Raw genomic sequence first — 27,420 nt, forward strand, 5'->3', positions numbered from 1 at the left:
TTACAGCGCTGGCGTGGTCTGATACGCCCCCTCGCTTCGCACGGCAACTCCCGCTGCCTGAGAGCCGCGCAGCCTTCCAAAATGGAGGTGGTAGCTGAAGGAGAAGAGATATCGAAATTAGAATACAACAATTGGAGCTGGACCACGTTGCAGGCACAACGACTTTGAGCACGCTAATCGTTCCCCACCACCACTGCTGCCGAGCATACCGAGACTGGCGAGACAGACACCACACAAGACAATGGGAAAAAGGCGCCCAAATACCGAGGCCGCCCGCCATTTTTACCCTAACTTAAGCCGTTGCCGAAACTCCCGCCGAAAGACTATAAAGTGATTCCGCGGCAAAGCTATTCAAGGCCGTCTGCGCCGCCACTCAAGTGCCAATAGAGGATGCCATCTCTGAAGATCAAGTACGCCCCCCCCCTCCCCCAAATAGTAACACGGCCCTAATCAGCTCCCCATCTCGGGCGAGGGTCGAAGCTTATAATAACATCAAGATTCTCAAAATTGGACAGGAAGAAATTTAAGTGGTAGCATACGCTCCAGCCCCAGAAAATTCAACGAAAGGAGTAATCTACTACGCATGCTCCGACGAAACCGACGAAGCTATCTTCAAGAAACTGCATGCAAAAAATCCAAGCATCAAACTGGTTGATGCCAAAAACTGGGAAGAAAACACATCGTTGCCGTTTTCGCAGGAACGGAGCGCCCGGAGTAGGTCAGGTTTTGGGGGGCTACGTATGTAGCCCACCCCTTCAAAGAACGAATAGAGGTATGTTTTAACTGCCGACGCACCAGACATCGGGCGGACATTTGCTCTCAAGAAAGAAAGAAGAGATGCAAGCGCTGCGGTGAAGAAACGCACGAGACGCCAGCATGGGGTACCAACCCATACTGCAGAGCCCGATGCATTGTCTGCAAAGGGGAACACCTCGCCGAAGAACGAGACTGTAAATATAAGTATTACTTACAGGTTCCTCAAAAAAGAGGCACCAATGCAACTAACGACATGTCGTCGATACTCAAAGACAGCAATGACAGGCAAGGGCAATCTCGGTCAGGTGGCAGAGCGACCCAACTCAGCACGCTGAGCACGTGCTATCGGGAAGCGGTGCGAAACAACCAACCCAATCAAGCTGGCAGCATCAAGCGAGCACGCTCGTTGAGCCGAGGCCGGTGCAACAACAGAGGACGGCTCACCAACCGGTCGCTGTCCAGGGCCAGAAATCAACCGGAGCAGAGAGACGCCAGACCCGTGAGCCCCAGAGACGAGACAAATACGGAAGGACGAGACTGCGACACGGTAAGGGAGTTGGCTGCTGAAGTTAGAGAGCTCAGGAAACAGCTAGAAGCCGCGATTAGAAAAACTCAAGCCTTAGAAAATGCAAAATCAGCTACCCTTGCAAACGCTGCCAGAGAAATAGACTCAAGCGAGTTCAGAGACAGCGCACAACTTATGGAAACGGAGGGAGCACGCAATCCTAAACAAAAGCTTGTCGAGGAGGATAAGTAAAAGCACGAGGACCCTATTGACATTGCTCGAAGAGTCGACGTCGTAGAAGACGCCATCGCGACGATGTCAAAAGAAAGAGATGAAAAGATGAGAGCTATCCATACCTCCGTTCAAGAAACCCTGAAAATGTTTCACGAAACGCTTAGCAGTGAAATAACAAGAATGCTTTCAAACGTAACCAGCAGAGACTACTCTCAAGCGACATTCCACCTACCCGCTTTGAGACCAAGTCAAACTAAACGAAGTAACGCGCGAAGCGGCAAGATAACGAACACAGTCAACGTCAGGACTGAACCCTACACCAAAAAGAATGGCGGGACAAGTTAAAATTATTCAGTAGAATTGCAAGTCATTCGCTAAAAAGCGGGCGGCACTGCGATTCGCCCTTTCCAACTTCGATCCCGAGATCGATGTAATAGCCATGCAATGAAACAGAAACAAAAATAGCTGGATATGCCACGTAACAAGAGATTTTCACAAGAAAAAAAACAAGAACAGCAATAGCCATGCAACGTAACAGTGCGTCGATAGAAATAGACTTAGAATTGGAAAACATTTATTATACATTCGTACAACTCATGCCTAAACGCAGAAAAATAAATGGCTGTACATACTCAACATATACAGCTCGCCGCAAAGTAAAATATTACCCTATACATGAATAATCAGAAACGCAGTTAAGGAAGCTGCGAATGAACAACTAATGTCGTCGGAGACTTTAATGCCCATCACCAATGTGGGGCTATAAGCAAAGCACGAAAAAAGGCGTTGCTATTCTTAACGGTACCCATGACAGCGGACTGATGCTGCTCACTGATCCGTCACAGCCGACAAAGATAGGTAACAGTGTCACAAGAAATACCACCCCGGACTTGTGCTTTGTCAGGCATGCCGAAAAAGCAACCTGGGCAAACACAGGGCTGAATCTGGGCAGTGACAGCAATCTACTCGATATTCGAATTCCAGCAACAGGTTGTGGCAGGAAAAAATTTCTGGTCTAGCGTACTAAATGGGATCTTTTTAGGTACAAACGGAACCGGCAAGCAGTGGACAAAATCGAAAATATTGATGAGTGGGTACAAGAACTGCTTAAAGATTTCGAAAAAGCCACTACAGAGGTCCCGGCAGAAGAACATTGTCCCAAGCAAGATTCAAGGCTGGTGAACTTGTGGGAGAAACAACGAACACTGCAAGCAGAATGACTTAAAAGTAAGCTTAACCAAAACCTCAAACTACAGTTGGTAGAAGTACAAAAAGAAATACACATATACTTGGGCGAACTAAGTTCAATGTAATGAATGCAAACCTTTGACAGGATTAATGAACAGCTCGGCTCCAAAAACCCAAGGTGGCTCTCAAAGCACTTAATGGAGCCAGAAAATACTAAAGGGGCTGCAAAAAGACGCATGCAAATGCTGGCGCAGAAATTCAAAGGCATGAATGACGACATCCTAAATATACTAATGAAAAAGTACCTCAACTCGGAAGAGGACGAAGCCGCCTATCTCCTGTACGAGAGAACCAACAACAAAAAACTAGATGCAGGCATCACCGAAGCTGAAGTCAGGGTAGCACTATAGCAAATCTCAAGACAACCTCGGCCGCGGGGCAAAATTTTGTCACAAACAAGATGCTGAGAAACTTGTATGATGAGTCTATCAAAAGTTTAACTAAACTCTACAACGACATATGGCATACTGGAAACATCTCCAGTACTTGGAAAGAAAAGCCAAAGTCATTTTTATTCCTAAACCGGGGAAGAAATTAGAGCTGGAAAATTTAAGGCCAATATCTCTGACTTGATGTCTGGGAAAGGCACTCGAACACGTTGTCTTAGCCAGACTTCATGAACACGCAGAAGATTTTCAACTCTTTCCGCCAACCCGATTTGGCTTTAGGCAAAGTATGTCCACTCAAGACATTATGCGGATGATAAAAAAGACATCGTAGACCCAGGCATTCTCGGTTACACCAGGAAAATACTAGGAATAGATGTTCAAAAATCTTTTGATTAGGTACCCCACAAGCCAGTCTCATCTAATCTCGCCGAGATGAATGTAGGAGTACGAAAATATACCTACATTTCGGCCTTTCTCAAAGACAGGACAGCCATTCTGCAATTTGGTGGAATACAAAGTCCAGTACTAAAACTCGGAGCACGAGGTACACCACGGGGCACAGTGTTGTCACCCTTATTGTTTAACTGCACGACAAGGAAACTGCCAGAAAAGTCGGAAAAGATTCCGCATATTTGCCACGCATTATTTGCAGACGACGTGACGATTTGAACGAGGACAGGAAGCCCAGCTGATGTCAAGAAAGCTTTGCAAGAAGCGGCCGACACAGTGCAAACATTCAGGGCACTGAACGGACTTAAATGTTTTCAAGCCAAATCAGAGCTCTTCATAGCGACTAAACTACCGTCAGCTATCAGAGACACGTTTACCATCACGGTAAATAAAAAAAAAACCGTACGAAAAGTAAGCACCATAAGGATATTCGGCCAATTTTTAGAAAAAAAAAATGGCTCGTTCGAGAAACTCCTAAAAGGCTGAAAACCACTTCGCGACAAGTCATTGGGCTCCTGAGAAGAATAAGCGCACGGAAGCATGGGATGCGAGAAAAAGAAGCCTGCAAGTTAGCGCAGGCTTTCTTCATTTGTAGAATTGCGTACACATGCCCCTTCTTGTACCCCTGGAGTGATGCAAAGAATGAAATCTACATATTAATTCGGTCATTCTACAGAGCGGCCTTAGGATTACCCACTAGGGTCAGCAACGACCAACTCTTGGAATTGGGTCTACATAACACCATAAACGAAATAATTGAAGCACAACGAGCATCGCAATGGTAGAGACTATCCTCCACTCGACAAGGACATGACGTCTTGAAGCTCCTAAACTTAAAATCACTAACTCGACCCGCACTGAGGCTTAAAATACCGCACGAAATCAGAGCTAAGATAAAAATCCTACCACTGCTAAAAACGTGGGCAGTCTAAACAAATGACGTCGGCAAGCGTGGGCTGACGCCCTCAAAAAAAGCACTGGAAAATATATGTATGGGAAGCGTTTTAACTTGGACGACGAAGGCAAGGACGCTGTGAAGGACTGGGTCTTGTCACAGCCACAGAAATTCGGGGAAAAGAAAATGCGTCAAATCCTACGTACAACGGGAATCTATATGTTATGCGAAGCATATGGAGGTGACAACGGTGTAAGTTTTTTTTATTTATTGAGCGACACTTTCCGTATAGACGTCAAATATATGCACAATTGCTGTACGCCCTGACATACGTTTACAAGTCACAAATTTTTTGCAAATAACCAGTTGTTGGCAGTTTGGTTACGGTGCCAACGTCAACACGGGTATTACATCATCCAAAATGGTAAGCCCATACGTGGCGTTTGTGCTCGCAAGAATAGTGACCTTGCATTGTGCAACGCAGACCAACTTCAGATGATGGCGCTTAAGTAAACAAGCGACGATAGCCCAATGTGACGCCTGTATCCTAGGAGTACCCACATAATGCTAGGTAGCCAGCACTGCGACCACAACTCACGCTTCAACAACATCACGCCTCCATGGGGTCTTTTTCCAAAGCATTTCCTAGGCCTGGTTTGGTTCTGTGGTAGGATGCTTGGGTTCGAGTCATGCGGGCACCCTGATATTTATTTTCAGAATTCATCGGCTGAACGCAGCCATTCATAGTTTGCCTTAACGCTCTCGCAATTACATTAGCAATTTATGCTTTCGCCGTTCCTGGACAGATATAAACTGTCGATCACCGGTGGCACATACACGTATACCGGAACCTGTGGTACACGGGCATTTAACACGAATGTCTGAAGGAACAGGTTTTCTTATTCATGTCATAACCAGCCAGACATATTCGTCAAACCTTTCCATACTAATTCCAGTATACGCCAAGTTGAGGGGGCGACCATGATAGCGCCGAGACGTAGGCTGTTAGACAGACAGATAGATAGATAGATAGATAGATAGATAGATAGATAGATAGATACATAGATAGATAGAGAGATAGATAGATAGATTCATTCTTAAGAAATTACCTACTTGACCGACAGTACACAGTACACGCCGCAAATACCTTCTCTACAACAAAATATGTTAACTAAGGAGTACCGCAGGGCTCAGTATTGGGTACTTTGCTATTTATTTTATATATGAATGATCTTCCCGAGTTCTTAGCTCTTTTGACTGTGGTCACTGTGTTCTAATGGCTGATGACACAACAATAACTTCCTCTGATAAAAACAATGATGCTCTTGTTTCAAAGCTAAATCTTGCATTAAGTGCCCTTATGAATTGGTGCAGCAGTAATCACTTAGTTATCAACCCCACAAAAACTAAATTTATGGTGTTTAAAAGTGCTCAGAGGTCATTATCGGCTATTCCCTTAATACAACTTGGTATTCACTCCATTTCTGCTTGTTCTGATGTCTTTCTTGGCATACATTTTGACCCATGCCTTACCTTTCGCAGTCACTTTAACCATCTTAAGCAGAAGACGGCGTTTGGTATCCGCGCATTAATCAATGCTCGCCCTTTCTTTTCCGCGAAGCTCTACTGGCGCTGAATTTTGCATTCATTCATAGTCATATTACTTGCGGTGTAGTCTGATGGGGCAGCACTTATGCTTGTCATTTATCATCAATACAGCACATTCAAAATCAGTCAATCCGCATTGTCACTTCTAGTTCTTCGCAATCCAACGCCTACACATTACTACGCTCTTACAATATATTGCCAGTGAATCTTTTGTTCCGGTTAAATCTTGTGACCTTATTCCACAAACTGCTGTATAATCAACTCGCATTCCCATTTAATACATCTGATCTTTTGCAGAATAATAATGTGACCAGGTTTGCGGCTGATAAAAATATCCTGTTACCCCCCGCTCATACTAATTATGGTCAAAAAATTTCCGCTTTCAGTGCGATATCCTTTTGGAATGCGTTACTTTCTAGCCTTAAGCGTTGCGCTTCAATTCCTTTGTTCAAAAACTCGTCACAAATCATTTTCTTGAATAACCTCACTTGTGATAGTTTACCTGTTTGACTCGTTTGTTCTTCGTTTTTTTATACCATGTTGCAGGTTTTGGCTTGATTTGTGATATAAAAGTGCATTTTGATGTCCGTATATTGTAAGAATTTTCTGTTGCTTTGTATAAATTTTACCGTCGATTTGTATCGACAAACGGAGGGTCCCACTAAAGTCTCTGGCTCTGGGACCCTCGTCTGTATATCTTAGATTTTGTACCTTGTTTTTGGAAATAATAAAACTTGAAACTTGAAACTTGAAACTTAAGGTGCCTGACGCTCACTAAGAAATGCTGTGCATTTAAAAAATTTTCGGCTCGTTCATAAATGGGGTCGCATGCTGAGGCATCTGGTCTATACCACGAATAAAGAATACGTTTATACCCACACTGCTGTTTCGCACTTTTGAGTGTGTGTATGTGTGTGTGTTTATTGAAATTTTAGTTTTATATTAATATAGCAGTGCACACTGGGTTTTGCGATATACCAGATACTAACCAAAAATTATATCGTTATTACTAGAAAAACAAACAAACAAATGAAGGCCGTGGCGCAGTGGCTACTGTAGACCATTTGATATCATAACAAATGTAGCGGCTGAATATTGATTGATTGATATATGGGGTTTAACGTCCCAAAACCACTATATGATTATGAGAGACGCCGTATTGGAGGGCTCCGGAAATTTAGACCACCTGGGGTTCTTTAACTTGCACCCAAATCTGAGCACACGGGCCTACAACATTTCCGCCTCCATCGGAAATGCAGCCGCCGCAGTCGGGATTCGAACCCGCGCCCTGCGGGTCAGCAGCCGTGTACCTTAGCCACTAGACCACCGCGGCGGGGCAGCGGCTGAATATCATTTTACCACACACAAGAACAGCATCTTAGACAGACGATGTGCGCAAATGTGACAGGCCAAACCTTTACGTATAATTAAAATAGAGCGGCGTTAGAAATAGTGACCACATCACTTGCGCGTTGTAAATCTTGTTTTCAAGTTCAACAATGATTTACTATAACTGACCTTTTTGCAGCGGCTGTAATTTTCACCGGTTTCACGAAGCTGCTTAACTGCTGCCAATTAATAGACAAATATTCCGAAGTACAGCACGCATGGAACATTCAATTTTGAATGCTCGGTAATTATGGTCTTCTTGTAACGTTCATACCACACATTTTTTGTCAATTTTTCTCTAATAGGGAATATAAGGACTCTTGATACTTTATAAAGTTTCGGCGTGTTTGCGGAGTACATCAGATATTACGGAAAGTTTCTTGTAACAGAAACACTGACTTGGTAAAACTTTACTGACCTCAAGAGGCAACCGCGGCACCCTCATGCCCGACATCTCATGGTTTATTGCCAGCCTTGGCAGGCTATTCACACCCGATGGTAATTGACACGGGTAGCCTAAAGCTTGCCGTCTCTGCACAATATCCGGGAATCTCATGGCACCCTGGTGACTTACGCGAACAAGCAAATTTGCCGTGGGTGCAAACACAGCCTCTCGACGCTGTTCGGGAACACTTTTGCGGGTTCATTAACTCGGCCGCACACGCCCGCTCGGCGCAGACGTCGATTACTTCATTTTTGGACGTGAAAGGCGAAAACGAGAGGTAATATAATCGCTTGTGTTAACAAAAGCAGCCTACGTTGTCGACAAAAATTATTGTGCGGACACCTGGCTTGGCAAAGTCATCCACTTAATTGAATGAATTGGGCAGCGGCGGCCTTTCTTAGACTTACAGATTGCCAGTATTATTCTTAGACTTAGCGCTGTTAATATTGTGCAGTGAATTGAAGGCGTATAAAACAGCAAATAAAAGTCGTTAGCCGTCCTCGGATGGCCGTGCGGTATGTTTTCCATTACGCGATAACACGAGTAATTTATTCCCTTTCACACGTGTAATATGTTTATGGGCCGTCACATCGCACAGGGGTTCAGCTTGAAGAACTCACCGCGCTATTTTAAGAAAAATAAATACCATCATCTCTTTTATGAATTAGAACACAGAGTGGCTGTTTGCACTGCATTACAGGGCTTAGCCATCCTATACTGAAATGCAGGACTTTCACGAAGGGCATGTTTGGAAATAGCTTGAGATTTCTAATGTGACAGTACTTTATTCGGCGTGTGGTGACCTTGAGTATTACTTGTGCAACGTTACCAATTGCATGATACAGTGACGGTTCACAGAGATTTCGAGGCGAATACGATGCAGCGGAAGATAGGATGCAGCGGAACAGTTGTTTCTTCCGTTCTCCGTCGTGCTCGTGAGCGCTGCAAGAAATTCCATCAAGATCACTAGCCGTCTACCTCGGCTTACCGTCCTAATAAAGAGCCGTGCTACTTTTGATGCGCATGGACGCACTGCTCAGTTCGCTAATGATACACAAACTACTCAGACTACCGGACTCTGCTGCCAGTCTGCTTAACAAAGGTTCAGAGGAGAATGTTATTGCCGGGACATTTTTGTAAAGCCCTCATTTTCGAAGCTAATGCAAACTTGGCCTTCTTTACGTTATTCGAAATGATGACATTCTAAATATATTACTATTTATTTATTTAACGTACCTTACATGCTCGTTAGAGCATAAGGTAAGGGGGGCTTACAGAAAAAAAGAAAGAAAAATGAGAACGTATACAGTTCAAATATACAAATAAATGCAACATAACAGCGACACTAATAACAGTAATAGAACAAGGAAAATACAGTCACCAAGTATATGCACCTCCATACAAATGTCTAGGAAATGATGCTAGATGTAGTGAGAGAGTAGTTTCTCGCGGAACGCGTTGTTGTTAGTGACTGAAACTATCTCGTCGGGAAGATCATTCCACAGTGAGATTGCCTGTCGCAAAGTAGATAAGTTGAACGCGCGTGTTCTGCCAAAAATACGCTTAAAGCTGCGCTGATTTCGCATGCGTGCAGACATGCGATCCGGTGTGTGTAGAGGGAAAGCGCATGAATTTCTGCTAGTAATGTACTCGTGAAACAACACAAGGAGGGCTATCTTGCGGCGGATATCCAATGGTTGTAAACCGATCTCGCGTTTAATTTGAGATGCACTGCTGTGACATTGGTAGTTCTGAGTGATGAAGCGGGCTGCTCTGTTTCGAATGGCTTCGATCATCTGCATTGAATAGTTTTGATAAGGTGACCAAACTGGTGAGGCATATTCTAACTGTGGACGTACGAATGTTAAATAGGCTATTTTGCGGACGCTCGATGAGGAGTAATTGAGATTTCGACGTAAATAACCTAGTGTTTTGGATGCCTTGGAACAAATGGAAGTTATGTGGGAAGACCATGAAAGTTTAGAGTCAATAATAACCCCTAGATATTTGTATGATGTGGTTCGAGATACTTCACTATTTTTAATTTTGTATGAAAAAGTGGAAATCGAGGTTTTTCGGGAAACTGACATTATTTTACATTTTGAAGTGTTCAAGCTCATTAACCACTTATTACACCAACTGCAAACGAGGTCTAGGTCACCTTGAAGGGCCTCATGATCAGAGGGAGATTTTATGGTTCGATAAATGACACAGTCGTCTGCAAACAGGCGTATACGGGATGAAATGTTAGTCGGCAGATCGTTGATGAAGATTAAAAAGAGTAAAGGGCCAAGGACGCTACCCTGCGGCACTCCTGTAGGGACTTCTGGGATATCTGAATGAGAATCATTTGCAAATGTGAGCTGTTCACAAAATGAAAGATAATTTCGAAGCCATGATAGCGTTAAGGAGTCCAATTTAAGAGAAGACAGTTTGGAAATCAGACGACAATGGGCGACACGGTCAAAGGCCTTCGAAAAATCGAGGAAAGCGCAATCTGTGTGTGTTCATGTCCAAGTTAGTCTGTAGATCTGTCGTGAATTCAAGTAGTTGTGTATCGCAAGAAAAACCTTTCCTAAAGCCATGTTGGGTGGAACTAAAAAAATTGTTTGATTCAAGATGACTGTAAATGTGAGAAGCAATGATATGTTCAAGTAATTTACAGCTGATAGAGGTTAACGAGATGGAACGATAATTTTCAACCTGATCTTTACATCCTGCTTTAAATATGGGAGTAACTTTTGCGACTTTCCAGTCCCTAGGAAGCTGACCGGTACACAAAGACTGTCTAAAAATGTGAAATAATATTTGAGAGGACGAGTGAATTGTACTTTTTAGTATCTTTGAATTGATATTATCTAGACCACTAGAAGTAGAAACTTTGAGGTTGTTGATTAGTTTAGTGATGCCCTCAATGTTAATATCTACGGGTGCCATGAAAGGGTAATCAAGTTCCGGAAACTCAGGAATGCTAGAATGATCTTCCCGTGTGAAAACAGAAGAAAAAAATGTGTTAAATGCAATTGCACACTGGTCTCTTGGGAGAGGTAATTGATTTTTGCCTTTCAAAGTAATATCTGTCACAGCAGAAGCAGGTGATAATTGTTGCCAAAATTTTCTGGGATTGCATTTTAATAATGATGGTAAGTCATGTTTAAAGTACTTGTCTTTAGCAGTGAATAACGCAGAAGTATAACTTTTAAGACATTCCTTATATGAATTCCAAGCAGAGGCACTACAAGCGTGCATCGCGGTCCTATACAGCCTTTTTTTTCGATTTCTCAAAGTTCGCAAATATTTGTTAAACCATGGGTTTCCCTTATCATTAGATATGGCAATTTCAGGGACGTATTTGTCGACTAATAAAGTAATCTCCTCTCTAAACAATGACGAATTTTCATCGACGGTACGACTTGACAATGAGGGCAAAATTGTGCTGTGATAGAATTATTCCAAGTCAGAATTCATACAACTATAATTGGCCTTACTTTAGTCTCTAATCACTTTTGTAGTTTTACCCGCAATTTTGAGAGGAATGTTTATTGATAATTGAACGAGCTTATGGTCACTAAACCCTTCAAAGCAAGAGATTTCACCTACATTATCAGGATCTGAGGTAAGTAATAAATCCAAATTATTATTGCCCCGTGTTGGCTGGTTGATTATTTGAGCGAAATTAAAATCAAGGGCAAAATTCACAAAGTCAAGAGACATTTTTGAGGTGGATGAACAATTGATCCAGTCAATTTGTGGTAAATTGAAGTCACCAAACAGAGAGACATTATTAGTGCGCCATTTTTCAATAGCTAATGTGGTGCTGCTGCGAAGGTGATCTATAAATGATGGTTCAGAATAGAGAGGACGGTAACATACGCCTACTAGTATTTTAGTGGCACAACTTGAGCACGCGACCCAGACAATTTCAAAGTTTGAGTTTGTATCGATGACAAAAGTAGGTATAGATTTTTTTATAGCAATAAGGACACCTCCCCCATGTTTGCTTTGACGATCACGTCAAAGCAAACATGTTATAACATGTTATGTAACATGTTATGTAACATGTATCGATGACAAAAGTAATTAGATTTTTTTATAGCAATAAGGACACCTCCCCCATGTTTGCTTTCACGATCACGTCAAAGCAAACATGTTATAACATGTTATGTTAGATGTTATGTAACATGTTATGTTATAATCGGCATTCCCGTGAAGAATTTCACTGTCATCAACATCCTGAGTAAGCCACGTTTCAGTGAGCAGGAGGACATCAGTTAGGCTATCTTCTAAGAATGAACAAATGAGATCACGCTTGTGCAGTAAACTGCGAATGTTAGTAAAGGAAACACATACAGCCAGTGCAGATTTACTCCGAATTTCTCTAGAGACATGCGCACGTCTATGCTTCAGCTATCTAGCAGACAGCTTGACTGCGTGAGTAGCACTATCATATATGTACGTTTTATCACCCATGCGCAGACGATCAACGACGAGCTTGTAGGGCTGGTTTTCATTTTTGGCAAATTCGATTAGCTTTCTTCTGACTTGTAGCGTGGGTAAAGAGAAATCTTCACGTACTGAAAATGTCGATCCCTTTAGTTTATGAGCTGAAGCAAGAACGCTCTGCTTAACTTTGAAAAAAGCAAATTTTACTATTATAGGCCGGTTTTTGCCAACAGCGAAGTGACCAAGTCTGTGAACTCTTTCAAATTGCGCGGTACTTGTATTCTTCTGTAGTTTCTCCGACCAGAATTTAATCTTCTTCTGCTCAGATGCACTCCAGTCCTTGTTTTCATCATCTTCTATTCCAAAAAATAGCAAGTTACAGCGCCTGAGTCTGTTTTCCGTGTCATCACATCTGGATGTGATTTCCACGAGTTTCTTAGAGATGGAGGACATAGCGGAACTCGAAGTGGCATCTGTGGTATATGAGGAGTGTAAACTGCCTTCCAGCTTCGACACCCTCTCTGAAAGAAGCTTTACCTCAGCGTTCGTGTTTATATGGCATTGTTTTATTCCCCTGACCTCCTCAAGTAAAGCAGTTTGAGTAGCTTCAATTCGACGCACTGTTTCGAGTACCGCACTATCCGATTTGGGCTCAAATGTAGGAGAACCGGTATTAGCTTCGAGTATTGACACTCTCTCCAATATGCTTCTCAAATCAGCTTCTATGCGCTGCACAGTCGACAAAACACTACTCAACATATTTTCCATTTTGGCTCCAGGCCCGGGATTTAACTCGACGTCACCCGACAACACAAGCAACAACCCTAAGTACGCTGAGTGCACATTTGACAGGCAAGATAACACTCGTTTCATAGCACTGCAAAGTTCAGGTGGGCACGACAACGCAACAAGACAGTAGTCATTGCTTTTGCAACATAAAGCATTTGCGAAATATCTAACCTGGAAAAGCAGCATATTTTATTGCGCCGTTTTCGCTGCGGTGCCGTGCCCAAGGAAGGTTGGTCTCGGTGGGCGTATATACGTGTTCGCTGCGGTGCACATCCCAATGGACGCGTCACTGTACGATTAGGGTTGCTTGGCGAGGCTCGTGTTGTCGAATGAACTTGGCTGCACGGGTAGATCCGATGCTGCAGGCGCCAGTAAATCTATTCGGCTATTAATCCAAGCATTTGAAGTCGAAGCCAAGTTGAAGCAGGGCAGGACACAGGAGAGCATCGCCTGGAAAAGCAGCATATTTAAGTGCGCCGTTTTCGCTGCGGTGCCGTGCCCAAGGAAGGTTGGTCTCGGTGGGCGTATATATGTGTTCGCTGCGGTGCACATCCCAAAGGACGCGTCACTGTACGACCAGGGTTGCTTGGCGAGGCTCGTGTTGTCGAATGAACTTGGCTGCACGGGTAGATGCGATGCTGCAGGTGCCAGTAGATCCATTCGGCTATTAATCCAAGCATTTGAAGTCAAAGCCAAGTTGAAGCAGGGCAGGACACAGGAGAGCATCGCCTGGAAAAGCAGCATATTTAAGTGCGCCGTTTTCGCTGCGGTGCTGTGCCCCATACGAAATGATGACATTCTAAATATAATACTAGACGTAGGAATAACCACGATGAAAAAAACGCGGGAAGTATAAATAATAATATTAAAAGAACAGTTGCATACATGACCGTTCCCACTTCCAAACACGCGTACCCATCGCAGTCACGAAAACGGAAGACTATAAATGAAGTGCAATGAGATATATTATACCCAGGCTAGACTTTGAAGAGCTTCATCAAAGGTGTACATCATCATAGCTGTGTTGCAAGCATTTAACACTAGGTTGTCGCAAGGTCCAGCACTAAAGGCATCTGAAAATGGATGCTTTCACTGCTCGACCTTTAAGGGGTATATATCGTGGAAAAACAACGGAAAAGGGATGTCATCCTTCCTCCCCCCTTTTCTCTTTCTTGCGCAGTTATCATCGTCTATCTTCAGCCGTGAATATAGGATTGCAATTATTAAAATGAGAAATCACATAAAAATGCACGCATGAAGAAGCGTAAGGCCAGTTTTCAGACGGCTTACCGCACTTACCTCGCATGGGTCGCGCCCTAAGCAGATGGCCTTTGTACAAAATGCGTTTTCACGGAAAAACGAACCTTCACATGCAGAGCTCACGGTATTGACGCAGAAGGCCTGACACGGTGACACTTTTGCGTTATTCTGTGTACCTTATAAATAAATGGGCATTATTGTCCCTGTATAACTGATGTATACCTCTCCAATATTCCATCGATGCCTAGAGCTTAAACTTAACTGTGGTGAAGGGTACTTTACGCTTCATGGATACACTTCAATCACTTCAAGAGAACTCGAAGATAAATATTTACCGTCAAGGGATATCCTTTACGCTCTTTTGTCTCTTGGTATGAAACAGATAAGTGCACAGAAAATTGTTTTTGATGTGGTGTGGAAAAAATATATTCGGTCGTTTTAAGGAAAATAAGCCTGCGTAGCCATAACAACCAGTGGGCCTGAAGTGCGCATATTGTTTTCACGGCCAGACACGAACGCCCTGCTTCGGTGCACACTGCGCAACTTCCCGCCTGAGCATGGGACTATACCTGAGCTACGACACTAGAGATTACACAAATGGGACCCGGAAATGAGATTCCGCATGCCTCGTAAATCAAAACGACACATCGCAAGTCTGATTCACCGCATTCGTTTCGGTGCAGCCTTCACAAGACGGTATGCGCTGTAGTGTCACCGGTCTTAATTGCGAACACAGTAAAGTGCCAGAAACTCAAGAGTATATATTTTCTACTTGCATAGCATGTGCACGTGAACAACAGCAATTGATATCCTCTTCTGAGGGGTTGCATATTATGCCACTAACTGACGAAGTTGATTGATATGTGGGGTCTAAAGTCCGGAACCACCATATGATTATGAGAGACACCATAACTGTTGTGTTGGGTTCCTAGCATGATGCCAACATTGCAACAGTGGCCATGAGAGCGGTCACAGCTTTTGCCACTGAACTGGATGCGCGTCTATAGCAGTGTTTGAACCTGGCGGGACTGTACATACTCATCTGCTTACCTCCCCATCGTCACCCATTACTCTTTTTCTTCCCCGTACCCCGCCGCCAGTGTTGAGTAGCAGGCATGCTATCGCTCACGCCAATCTCTCTCCCCTCTGCGAATAAACGTTTTTTTCTCTCTCTCTACCTCAATCCGGGGGAGCCCCACAGCCCCACTAAGAGATAATATAGCTGTATAGATTTAACAGCCTAAAAAAGGAACACCCATGAAGTTTTGAAGGAATTTGCATGCAATGGTTTCCAACTCGCCGGAAGCTCACAAATTTTTACCGAACTCATGCAGGATTGTATCCGTGTGTTAGCTTGAAATCAATACAAATTCGTAATAATCGATAAAAATATGCCGACAACTGCACTTGAAGCGGGCTTCTGAGTACAGAGCTCACGTTGGGCAGAAATCTGGGTGAATGAAAACTCTAGTTTTAGTGCCACAAATGGCAACCCAAGCAACCCTAGGATAATGTCTGTTGCAGTGAGGGATGCATACTCTGGTGTTACCTCTATTAGAGGGCATATGCATTCAGCCAGCGCTGTTGTGATGTCCACCTAATATACAGTGCCCAAAGAATGACGAACACCCAGTCAAAACTAGAATCTAGCTTACGATCCTCAAGACCTCGTTTCCTAGACGGTTCACTGAAAATCGATAACCATCACTTGCATAAGGCACTTCAACCAGCCACCTCCAGACCCCGAACGCCATCAGAAATTGCTCGTACAGCTTTCGCCCTCAGTAAAACTGATTTGAGCAACCGATAATCATGATTGGCTGTGAGATCTTACGAAGTATTTGAACATAACAGTCTTTTACTAAACAACGAAGCAATAGTCTAGCGTTATAGTTTTTTTCGAAACAACGATAACTGCAGAAAACCACACAGCCAGTGCTTGACAAAAGAAAAGTGCAGACAGGTTCGCCTTATAAGTGTGTTTGCAAAAAAAAAAAACCCAAATTGCAGGAAACCATGTCGTTCGTCCCGTGGACCATTGCCCATCCAACTTCGTGGTTTCACATCAATTGGCTAGTATTTCTGATATAGCATTCCGAGTGTACGACAAACTTCTAACTTTTTTTTTCAGACAAAAATTGTTATGAACAACACTGCAAATCCCAATAGCAGTCATCTATGCGATACACGAACTGTGACAAAGCCTTTGAACAGTGGGTCATCCTCTCTAGTGCCTTCTAGTGGGTTGCCCATTTCATAAGAAGTAGAGCAGCTCGTGCAGAGAGTCGGTCCCCACATTGACTGTCGCTGTTGTAAATCATCGCCGAGTGTCCGCCAGTAAACGTCTTAACAATTTGGTGGAGGTGCTGGGTATCGATCCCAGTACCTCTCGCAAGTACCTATGGCTGAGGACGCTCGACCGAAAACCAATTTTGTCACCCTCGACGGCTTGTTTGAATTCAACGTCATGCCGTTTGGGCTGTGCAATCGCCCGCCACCTTTGAGCGCAGGATGGATACTGTTCTGCGTGACCTGAAATGGCACACGTGTCTGTGCTACCTCGATGACGTCGTCGTTTTCACTCGGGACTTCTCCACGCATCTTCAATACCTGCGGGATGCTTTAACGCGTCTGAGTGACGTCAATCTGCTACTGAACCAGAGAAGTGCTGATTTGCAGCTCGGCAGTGGGCAATACTCGGCTACGTCGTGTCTGAGGACGGAATTCTCCCTTATCCAGCCTAGCTTCGGGTCGTGACCGAGTTCCCCAAGCCGACAACCGTCAAGGAACTGCGCAGTTTCGTAGGACTGTGTTCCTACTTTCGGCGCTTCATTCGAAACTTCGCGACTATGACATCGCCGCTGACAAATCTCCTCGGAAGTAACGGGTCTCTCCATTCGTAGTCATCACAGTGCGACGACGCTTTGAAAACGCTCCGTCGTTTCTTGACGTCGCCTCCCATACTCCGCCACTACGACCCTCCGGCCCCTACAGAGGTACACACGGATGCCAGTGGTGTCGGCCTCGGCACTGTCCTTGCGCAGCGCAAACCAGGGTTCCCAGATTATGTCGTGGCGTAAGCAAGCTGTACGCTTACTAAAGCCGATACTAATTACACCATCACTGAGAAAGAATGTTTGGCAATCGTCTGGGCCCTTACAAAGTTCCGACCTTATTTGTATGGTCGCCCATTCGATGTCGTCACCGACCATCACGCACTATGCTGGTTGTCGTCATTGAAAGATCCCTCAGGCCGTCTCGCCCGGTGGGCACTTCACCTGCAAGACTACGACATCCGCATGCTGTACCGCAACGGAAGGCAACATGCTGACGCCGACGCCCTGTCGCGCTCTCCCTTGCCTGAAGACAATGCCCACAGCTCAGCGTCTCACCTTGCTATTTCTTCGATTAGCATTCATACCATTGCTACTGAACAGCGCAAGAATCAATGGATTGCCTCACTGATAGGCTTGCTGACTGATCCATCCAATCCATCCACTCGCTCGTTGCGTCTTCTAGCCCACCATTTCGCCGTTCGCGATGACCTCCTCCACTGACGCAATTACAACGGTGACGGCCGCCAGTGGCTACTAGTCATACTGCGCAGTCTGCGCTCTGACATATGCGAATTCTTTCATTCTGATCGACAATGTGCCCACTCCGGGGTATCGAAGACTTACCACCGCATTCGTAGACGGTACTTTTGGCCCGGCATGTACCGCTACGTGCAGAAATTCGTTCGCTCCTGCATAGATTGTCAGCGCCGCAAAGCTTCAACTCACCTGTCGCCGGTAGGTCTGCAACGTCTACCTTGCCCTGCCAGGCCCTTTGGGCGCGTTAACATCGATTCGTATAGGCCACTTCCGCAAACGTCGGCTGGTAACCACTGGGCCATTGTCGCTGCGGACCACCTCATGCGATAAGCCGAAACGGCTGCTCTCCCCGCGGCTAAAGCGAGCGATGTGGCCTCCTTTCTGCTCCAACGATTCATTCTGCGACATGGTCCACCCCAGGAACTGCTCAGTGATTGAGGCCGCGTCTTCTTGTCTGAAGTCGTTGAAACCATTCTCTAAGAGTGCAATGTTGTTCACCGCAAAACTGCTGCTTACCGCCCGCAGACGAATGGCCTTACCGAACGCTTCAACCGTACGCTCGGCGACATGCTATCCAAGTACGTCACCACCGATGACACAATTTGGGATGCCATTCTACCATTTGTCACCTACGCATGTATTACCACCCCTCAAAGAACTACTGGCTTTTCACCTTTCTTTTTATTGTATGGACATCCGTCGCACCCCATCGACACGATACTTCCGTACAGGGCAGATCCGTACGAGTGGGAGCCTATTTCTGCTACAGCCAAGCTCGCCGAAGAGTGTCGAGAGCTTGAAAGACCTTTACTGCGCATGATCAAGAGCGGCAAAAAAGCATTCGTGCTGACGCCAGCACTAGTGCGCCCACGTTCCTCCCTGGAGCGCTCGTCTGGCTCTCGATTCGTACCACTGCAACTGGCCTACCTTCAACACTATTGCCCAAATACGAAGGCCTCTACCATGTCGTCGAACGCACTTAGCCTGTCAACTACTTGATTGAACCCGCCGAACCATCGTCGCACATGCGCCGTCGAGGGCGCGACATGTTAACGTGGAGCGCCTCAAGGCCTACCATGACCCGCTCAATGTAACCAGCTGTTAGGTCGCCAGGCAGCTCCCTTTTCGTACCCGGGGTAGTTGTGGCAAAACATTTGAACAGTGGGTCGTCCACTCCAGCGCCATCTAGTGGGTCGCCCTTTTCATAAGAAGAAGAGCAGCTCGTGCAGAGAGTCGGTTCCCGCATTGACTGTCGCTGTTGTGAATCAACGCCGAGTGTCCGCCAATAAACGTCTTAACAGAACCAACAAGAAGGAGGAAGGAGCAGACGAAAAGACAAGAGGTTAGCCAGTTTCTAGACCGGCTGGCTACAGTGTGCTGTGAAAAGAGTCAAGGTTACTGTAACTTGACTGGTGTACTTAAACTTGTTCCGATAATACACAGTCAGGTCTGCGTGAGCTCTTTGGTAAGTCCATTAGACTCTCGCAAACCAGACGGCAGATTCAGGCAAGGGTAGTGAAATATAATTGAAAAAGATGAAAAAAGAATGAAAGAAGAGCAAAAAGTCCATGCAACTCCACGAAGTGAGGTACTAAGGTTCACAATGTCTACGTTAAAGTCACCCACTAGTATAAAAGATGGACAGATGAACGAATGGGCGGACGGACGGATTGAGGACGCCGGTGGTTTTTTCACAGCTATGCAGCAGGTGTTGTGATACGAGTGCGGACGCACGTACTTCGCTGGACGCCGGTCAAGGCTAGCGCCTAAAAAATAAAACAGAAAACAAATATAAAGAGAAAACCGCATTGCTTAGAGTTTCTGTCTAAAACCATTCACTTGCAGAAAACACAACAGCGCTTTCGAACCCTTCTGTGCCGAAAATGATCTCAGCTAATGTTCCAAGGCCGGCAGCCTGACAAAAGTGTTATGACACTTAACGTCGGCAATTGCACCAGTGCATGTTAAGTATACAGCATTGAACGTCTTAAGGTATGTTGTGCAAACAGCGTAAAAACAAGGCCCCAAGCACAAGAACAAAATGAACTGCGATGTTTCACATTGTTTAACCGATGTACCTTTTTAAGCGCTAATAGATACGCGCCTAAAACAGCTCGCCTAGTCGGGCCCACAGCTGGATTCATATAGTTTCTCCTAGCTCAAATAGCCGAAATAGCTCTTCTTCTGCTATTTCATTGAGACTTTACATTAAATTCAAATGATGACACCGAGAAAATTGAAGTTGTGATAATTTTCTTGAAACTCAAACTCAACATTTGGAAAAGCAGAGTACTTTGTCAGCTGCGAAACAAACGTTCAAAAGGTGAACCCGCAATGCTCAGAGTTGGTAAGATGTCCTTGCCTTTGGTTACAACCGGCGTTGCTATTAATATACGCGGCTTCATAATTGATTCCAAATTCCTATAACAAAATTTTTAGTATAGTGTGAAATGAAGTGGGAGGATTTCAATGGCCGTAGACACAAAATATTCCGCTAAGATTGTACGTAACAGAAAATATCATACAGTCATGGGGTGCTGGATGTATCAATAACGAAGATGGCCATGCAATGAAAAATCACTTACGATGAAAAAGCTTCCCAAATTTGATCCAATGTGAATAGCTTTTTCGCTTCTAAGTGATTTTATCCTATATGTGGACCACTTCCTTCAGTATTTCTTTGTCTGGCAATAGGACTGGCTCAAAAGAAAAACTGTAGTGAAGAACTAGAATGCCTGCTTACTAACAAATTTGCGTGAATGGTCCTTTCGAATATGCGCTCAGAATTCAGTCCCCCTCCCCCCCCATTTTCGAAACACTAGCGAATAGCAACCACAAGCCGAGAATGTGCAGACAAACTACTCTTTCTTGGAGCTACAGCAGTAGCAGAATATTTGAGACATAACTTTCAGTAATATTTGTAATAGTATGTAATCCATTGATGATATTCACCGCATTCTAAAAGCAATGTTTTGGAAATGCTGCGTCCTAACAGAGCACGCCACAAGATTTTAGACCACTACGGGTTATTTAGCATGCGCAATAATCCATGTAGACGAGTATTTTTCTCACTACCTCCTGTCAGACTGTGTTAATTAAGTTTCAGCTTCTTGCAGAGCGATATAACATTGTCTTTGGCATGCAGTTCCCGCGGAACTATCGACAGTATGCTAACAAAAAAGGGAGAATAAAAACTGATAAATGGAACAAAGGCAACGGGGTCAGCCAGAATTGTAGAATCCGATTTGCTACCCTGCACTACAGGGAGGGGGAAGTAAAAAAAAGAAAGAAAGCGAAGGAAAACGTAGGCGTGCCAAAAAAAAAGGAGCGGTGGGGCTATAGCCTATTTGATAGGCCAGTCAGTCAGTGCTCGAATGCTGACCCAACCCCTCTTTGCACGTAAATCTGTCAATGCATTATTGACAGTATTTAAAGTCTGTGCCATAATTTCTGATAAGACAAAAAAACGAGATGCGAATCTCACACGTGGCCATTTCTTTCGTTGAAAATATCTTTGTGTATTGATATGCGCGCATTAGTTCATTTTCGCTTTGATTTCACGTTGTTTATTTTGCCGCGCTCCAGAATGGCAGTTTGAGGTATCATACAAAAATGCTCTGCAAAATTTGCGCCAATAATGTTACACTGCAGCTCATCGATAATACCATCTTTAGTTTCTGAGCTGCCCGGCCGCTGTGGTCTAGTGGCTGTTGTAACTTCAGAACCAGGGCATGCTTTTCGAATCCTTTATTCAGGCATGCCAAAGGGCAGCCTCACAACAGCACAACGAACTCCGTAACGTAGGGCACACGCCCCTATATACAAGTGGCTCCAGGTTACACATGCGCAGTGGCGATCATTCACTTATCACCGCAACTTGACAACTACGACAGGTGTAGCCTATCGCGATATGAACACAACACTCCCTTTCTGACAACTTTAAGTACGGCTACTATAGCCCCAGCGATCAGGCGCCCGGCGTTGTCGGGTGCTTCTCCGGAGCGTAGTCATGTCCGGCTGCGGCATACGCTCCGTGCTCGACTGGTGTTGGGTAATCGGTGGCAGCGTCGTCGTCGAAGTAGTAGGGTCCCGTTCTTCGGGCACATGCGGCAGCTCGAACTCGTCGTCCACAGCTGGCTCTTTCTCCCGTTCCAGACAGGAGTGGCGCAAATGATCGGCATGCACATATCGCACACGATTTCCCACCAACACTAAGTATGTGCATATTGATTTTACCTGCAACACTCTACCCGGTAACCACTTCACAGTCTCTCCACGCACTGATCGTACCAGTACGCACTCATTCATCGCAAAAGAACGAAACACTGCGCGCCGCTTGTCAGCGGATGTTTTCACTTCCTCTGCTTGGTCAGTCAACACACCGTTCACATCTGGTCGTAGCAATGATAAGCGGGTCCTCAGTTTCCGTCGCAGAAACAATTCTGCTGGTGATTTCCCAGTGAAAGTGTGCGGGGTTGCGCGGTACGAGAACAAGAAATTATCTAGGCGATGTTGTAGTGACCTGTTTGTACCTGTCCTTTCGTCATCCATTAACTGCTTCAGGAGAGCCTTCTTAGTTGTTTGCACCGCTCGCTCGGCCGCTCCATTAGATTGCGGATGATACGGTGGGGTGAGCGTATGTTTCACGCCATTCGCTTTCAGGAAAGTTAGAAATTCCGCTGCGCGGAACTGAGGCCCGTTATCAGTAACCACTTCCACAGGTAACCCGTGCGACGCAAACCAGGAACGCACAGCCTCGACTGTTTTCGCAGCCGTGGTCGACTGCATACACTTAACCTCTATCCATTTGGAAAAAGCATCTACTGCAATAAGAAAGATTTGCGATTCTTTTTCCGCAAAATCCAAGTGGACTCGTTGCCACGGGTGTTCACAAACTTTCCATGGAAACAAAGGAACTGGCTGCGCTGCAGGAAGTACTGCCTGACAGATACTACATTTGCGCACCGCCTGTTCAAGGGCATCGTCGATACCCGGCCACCAGACCATTGACCGTGCAACAGCCTTCATTTTTGAGATCCCGAGATGCTGTTCGTGCAAGAGTGCTAGTACTACAGTCTTCAAGCTTTCAGGAACAACAACCCTGTTATTCCACACAATACAGCCCTCGTCCACCGTGAGCTCAAATCGGCGAACCCAAAACGGTTGCAGTTCCGCACTGACAGTCTTTGGCCAACCTTGCCATATCCTATTTCGCACAACTCGCAGCAAACTGTCACACCCTGTTGCACGCTCAATGTCTTTCGCGGTCAGCGGCAAATCTGACAACGTGGAAAAGTAGCAAATTGTGTCCTCGTCATGCCCCCCCTCCGACAACGGTAGCCGTGACAAAGCATCAGCATGCGATATGGCGGAGCCCGGCTTATGCGTAATTTTGTACCGATAGTCTGCTAGAAATGTCAGCCATCTGTGTACCCTGGCAATTGCCACGGCACCGCAATGTCGGTGTGGGTCGAAAAGAGCCGTCAGTGGTTGGTGATCCGTTAAAACGTTGAATGCCCTGCCATATAGATACTTGTGGAATTTTCTTACTCCAAATACTATGCTCAGTGCCTCTTTCTCTATTTGTCCGTAGTTCCGCTCGGACACTGACAGCGATCTTGAGGCGAAAGCGATAGGCTTCTCTTGGCCGTTCACGACATGCGATAGTACGGCTCCTAGGCCATACTCTGAAGCGTCACACGTGAGCTGAATTTCTTTTGCCACATCATATATTTCCAACACACTTTCATCCGTCAACAACGTTTTACATTTGTTGAACGCGTCGTCACATAGTCGGGACCAGTGCCACTTGGTTTCCTTGCGCAGCAAGCCATGAAGAGGCTCCAGGACTGTAGCTACATTTGGTAAAAATTTTGCGTAAAAATTGACCAGTCCCAAAAATGCCTTTAGTTGCGTGACATTGTCTGGCTTGGGTGCATTCTTTATCGCCCTTACTTTGTCACTGGTAGGGTGCAACCCATTGCCATCAACTTCGTGCCCCAAGTAGGTTACTCTTTTTTTAAACAAGCTGCACTTTTCCGCGTTGACCTTGATACCGTATTCGCTTAGGCGCATGAGTACTTGTTCCACTCTTTCACGACACTGCTCGTAGCTACCTCCCGCTATGATGACATCGTCAAGATAGCAAGCCGTGCCTTGCAAGCCCCTCAGGACTTGGTCCATTACCGCCTGAAATGCGGCTGGTGCACAGGCTACACCATAGGGTAGGCGCCTGTACCGGAAAAGGCCCATATGCGTGTTAATGGTGAGCAGTTCCTGAGCGTGCTCATCTAATTCCAGTTGCAGATACGCCTTACTCAGGTCAAGAACTGAAAACACAGCTCCACCTTGCAACGTGGTGAATATATCTTCAGGCAGCGGTAGAGGGTAATGGTCAACTACCACGAAAGGATTGACGGTGACCCGGTAATCCCCGCACAGTCGCATGCCATTATTCTTTTTCGGCACAACCACCAGTGGGGTGGCCCAAGCACTGTGCCTCACGCGGTACACAATGCCTGCCTTCTCCATATTAAGCAGCTCTTGTTCTACCTGCTCGCGTAACGCGTATGGCACTGGTCTCGCTTTACAAAAAACAGGAGTAGCGCCTTTCTTAAGCACAATACTAGCGTGAAACCCTTTAATGGCCCCGTATCCTGGTTGAAATACCTCGCGGTACTTATCAGTTATCTGTGCTTCTTCCCGTACGTTCTGCACCCGTACCACATTCAGCCAGTCGAGTTTTATTTTCGTTAGCCACTCCCGCCCTAATAATGTTGGCATTCTAGCCCCTGTGCTATCCTTAGCAATCACTAGTGGCAAGCGAACGTGTTGGCTCTGGTACTCTACATCAACATCCATAATACCTTTGACCGTGACAGGCGTGCCATTGTAGGTGACTAGCCTAACATCTGTTTCCCTGAAACTTGCATCGGGAAAATGTTTTAAACATTCTGTTTCACACATTACCGATACGGCTGCGCCTGTATCTAGCTCCATCGAAATCTTTTTTCCGTTTATCAGCAACGGCACCACAATGGCAGGCGTGCCCGACCTACGGTCTGTGTGACACAGTGTCAACAACTCATCACGCGTTGCATCATTAGCCAGGCAATGAATAGGCGCCCTAGTTTTACACATTTTGGCTACATGGCCTTTCTTGTTACATTTAAAACAACGGCTGTTCATGAACGGACAACTTACAGGAGAGTGCCGCCCACCGCAACGATGACGCCCCTTAGTCTCTTGTGTACCTGCAGCTGAAGTGGTTTTCGGCATGAAACTCCGTGCGTAGTCCCCAGCAGGTGCTTGCCGTTGTCCAGCTGCCGTCTCCTTGTTCCAGTGAACGTCGCTGTAGACGGGGGTCCCTGTTGCGAGGGTCGCCACCATTTCCCGAGTGCCTCTAGTAGCAGATTCCATGGCTGCTACAATGCTGCAGGTGCGCTCCCAGGTTAATTCTGCATCAGGTGTCGCCAGAAGCCTGCACCGTATGCTGTCGGAACACAATCCCGCGATGAGACGATCTCGCAGGGCTTGCTCAAGAAATGTGCCGAACTCACATGTTGCAGCCAGTTTCTTGAGTCCTACTATGAAGTCGCTGATGCTTTCGTGCGGTTCTTGATTGCGTTGGTTAAAACGGTATCTTTCCGTAACCACGGAGCACTTTGGGGTATAGTGCTTTTTCAGCGTTGCGATGACCACGTCATACGTCTCCTGGGTAGGCGTTTTCGGCAGAAGAAGGCTCCTCAGCGTGACGTATGCCTTCTCCCCGATGGACGTCAATAGCACTTGCAACTTCTTATCCTCTGCGATGTCGTTAGCAGCTGCAAAACACTCAAATCGCTCGAAGAAAACATCGCAGTTGTCCCCGTCCGGATCGAACTCTGGAAGCTTTCCGAGCATGGCACCACCCCGAACAGCTGCTGTTTTTCCTGCTGTCTGGATCCCATCCTCGTCGCCAAACATGTTGTAACTTCAGAACCAGGGCATGCTTTTCGAATCCTTTATTCAGGCATGCCAAAGGGCAGCCTCACAACAGCACAACGAACTCCGTAACGTAGGGCACACGCCCCTATATACAAGTGGCTCCAGGTTACACATGCGCAGTGGCGATCATTCACTTATCACCGCAACTTGACAACTACGACAGGTGTAGCCTATCGCGATATGAACACAACAGTGGCTAAGGTATAGGCCGCTGACCCACAGGCCGCGAGATCGAATCCCGGCTTTGGCGGCTGCATTTTCGATGGAGGCGAAAATGCTATAAGCCCTTGTGCTCAGAGTTGGGTGCACGTTAATGAACCCCAGGTGGTCGAAATTTTTTTAGCGCTCCAATACAGCATCTCTCATAATCCATCGTGAACTTACTTACAGTGCAACACGAGAAAAAAATACAGGACAGGGAAGGAGCAAAAGAGAAAGAAAAGACAGCGCCGTCTCTTCTTTCTTTTTTGCTCCGTCCCTGTCCTGTATTTTTCTGGTGTTGCGCTGTAAGTTCACGACAGATCCTAACCAACTGGCCCAACTTACCGTCTTACTTCTCTCATAATCATAAGGAGGGTTTGGGACGTTAAACCTCACATAAAAATCAAATCATAATTACCATTAGTTTAAAAGCTCCATAAATTCGGCTACTGAATCAAGCTGAATTATAGCAGCTAGCTGATTCATAACCGGGTGCTCTGTTTGTAGTTAGACGCATGAAAAACGTTTTATGGGACTGGAAAAGCACGCCGCAGTGAAAACGTTGCCCCTAATGCTCCTCAGAAGTTCGGGATTACTCCTCGTAGAATGTCGGGTTGCCAATATTGAGAGTCTCAAAGTGAGGACAAAGCTTCCTATAGCTAAATATCAGCTGGGTATTATTGCTAAGAGGAGGTCGCTGCTCACTGCAGGACGATCTAGCCACGTGGCGCTTGTCGACGATTGCTACGCCGCAGCGTAGCCTTTCAATAAAGTGTAAACGACCTCGAAGCTGTAGAAATACGTTGTTCGGAGTGTCATTGAGAAGCTCCGTACAAGGCAAACATACGAGGCGACGCGAACAGAAAGGGAGAGCACAAGGTAAACTTATTAGCTGGCTACTAGTGAACAAGGGGAAGTACGGATACAGCGGCACCTATAGCTTAGAAAATGAAATATTATAATAAAACAGCAGAATAAAAATTGGTTGATGATTCATTGATGTGTGGGGTTTAACGTCTCAAAACAACCATATGGTTTTGGTGGTTTATCGAATAGAATAGAATACATTTATAGAATAAAAAAAGGAACTCTCAATACACGTATATTATGCTTCAAAGCAAACCCTCTCATGCACCAGATAACGCAGGTTCAAAATCTGATTTCAGAGGCCGCACTTAGTAGGGTTCGACACCAAAGGTAGAATTCTACCATTTGACGCAGACGTATGC

The 27,420-nt window shown here is 45.5% G+C and overlaps 1 protein-coding gene across 1 annotated transcript; it reads right to left on the bottom strand.

The window, feature by feature from the left end:
• LOC142775122 (uncharacterized) lies at nucleotides 1–25,969 on the bottom strand. The gene is made up of 2 exons (XM_075876469.1): nucleotides 25,317–25,969; nucleotides 1–94 (listed from the first exon to the last, which is right to left on the bottom strand). Exons 1-2 carry the CDS (start codon nucleotides 25,967–25,969, stop codon nucleotides 1–3), a joined length of 747 nt encoding a protein of 248 aa, XP_075732584.1.
• Between the last annotated feature and the right edge of the window lie 1,451 nt (nucleotides 25,970–27,420).

Source organism: Rhipicephalus microplus, chromosome X (assembly GCF_043290135.1).
Source record: "Rhipicephalus microplus isolate Deutch F79 chromosome X, USDA_Rmic, whole genome shotgun sequence".
NCBI lineage: Eukaryota > Metazoa > Arthropoda > Arachnida > Ixodida > Ixodidae > Rhipicephalus > Rhipicephalus microplus.

What these genes read in the sequence shown, in the direction of transcription:
- LOC142775122 (XM_075876469.1), bottom strand. Translation starts at nt 25,969, where the DNA reads ATGTTTGGCGACGAGGATGGGATCCAGACAGCAGGAAAAACAGCAGCT. An exon ending in GAGACGGCAGCTGGACAACG is followed by an intron (nt 95 to 25,316) that starts GCAAGCACCTGC and finishes CTTCTCCTTCAG; the next exon opens with CTACCACCTCCATTTTGGAA.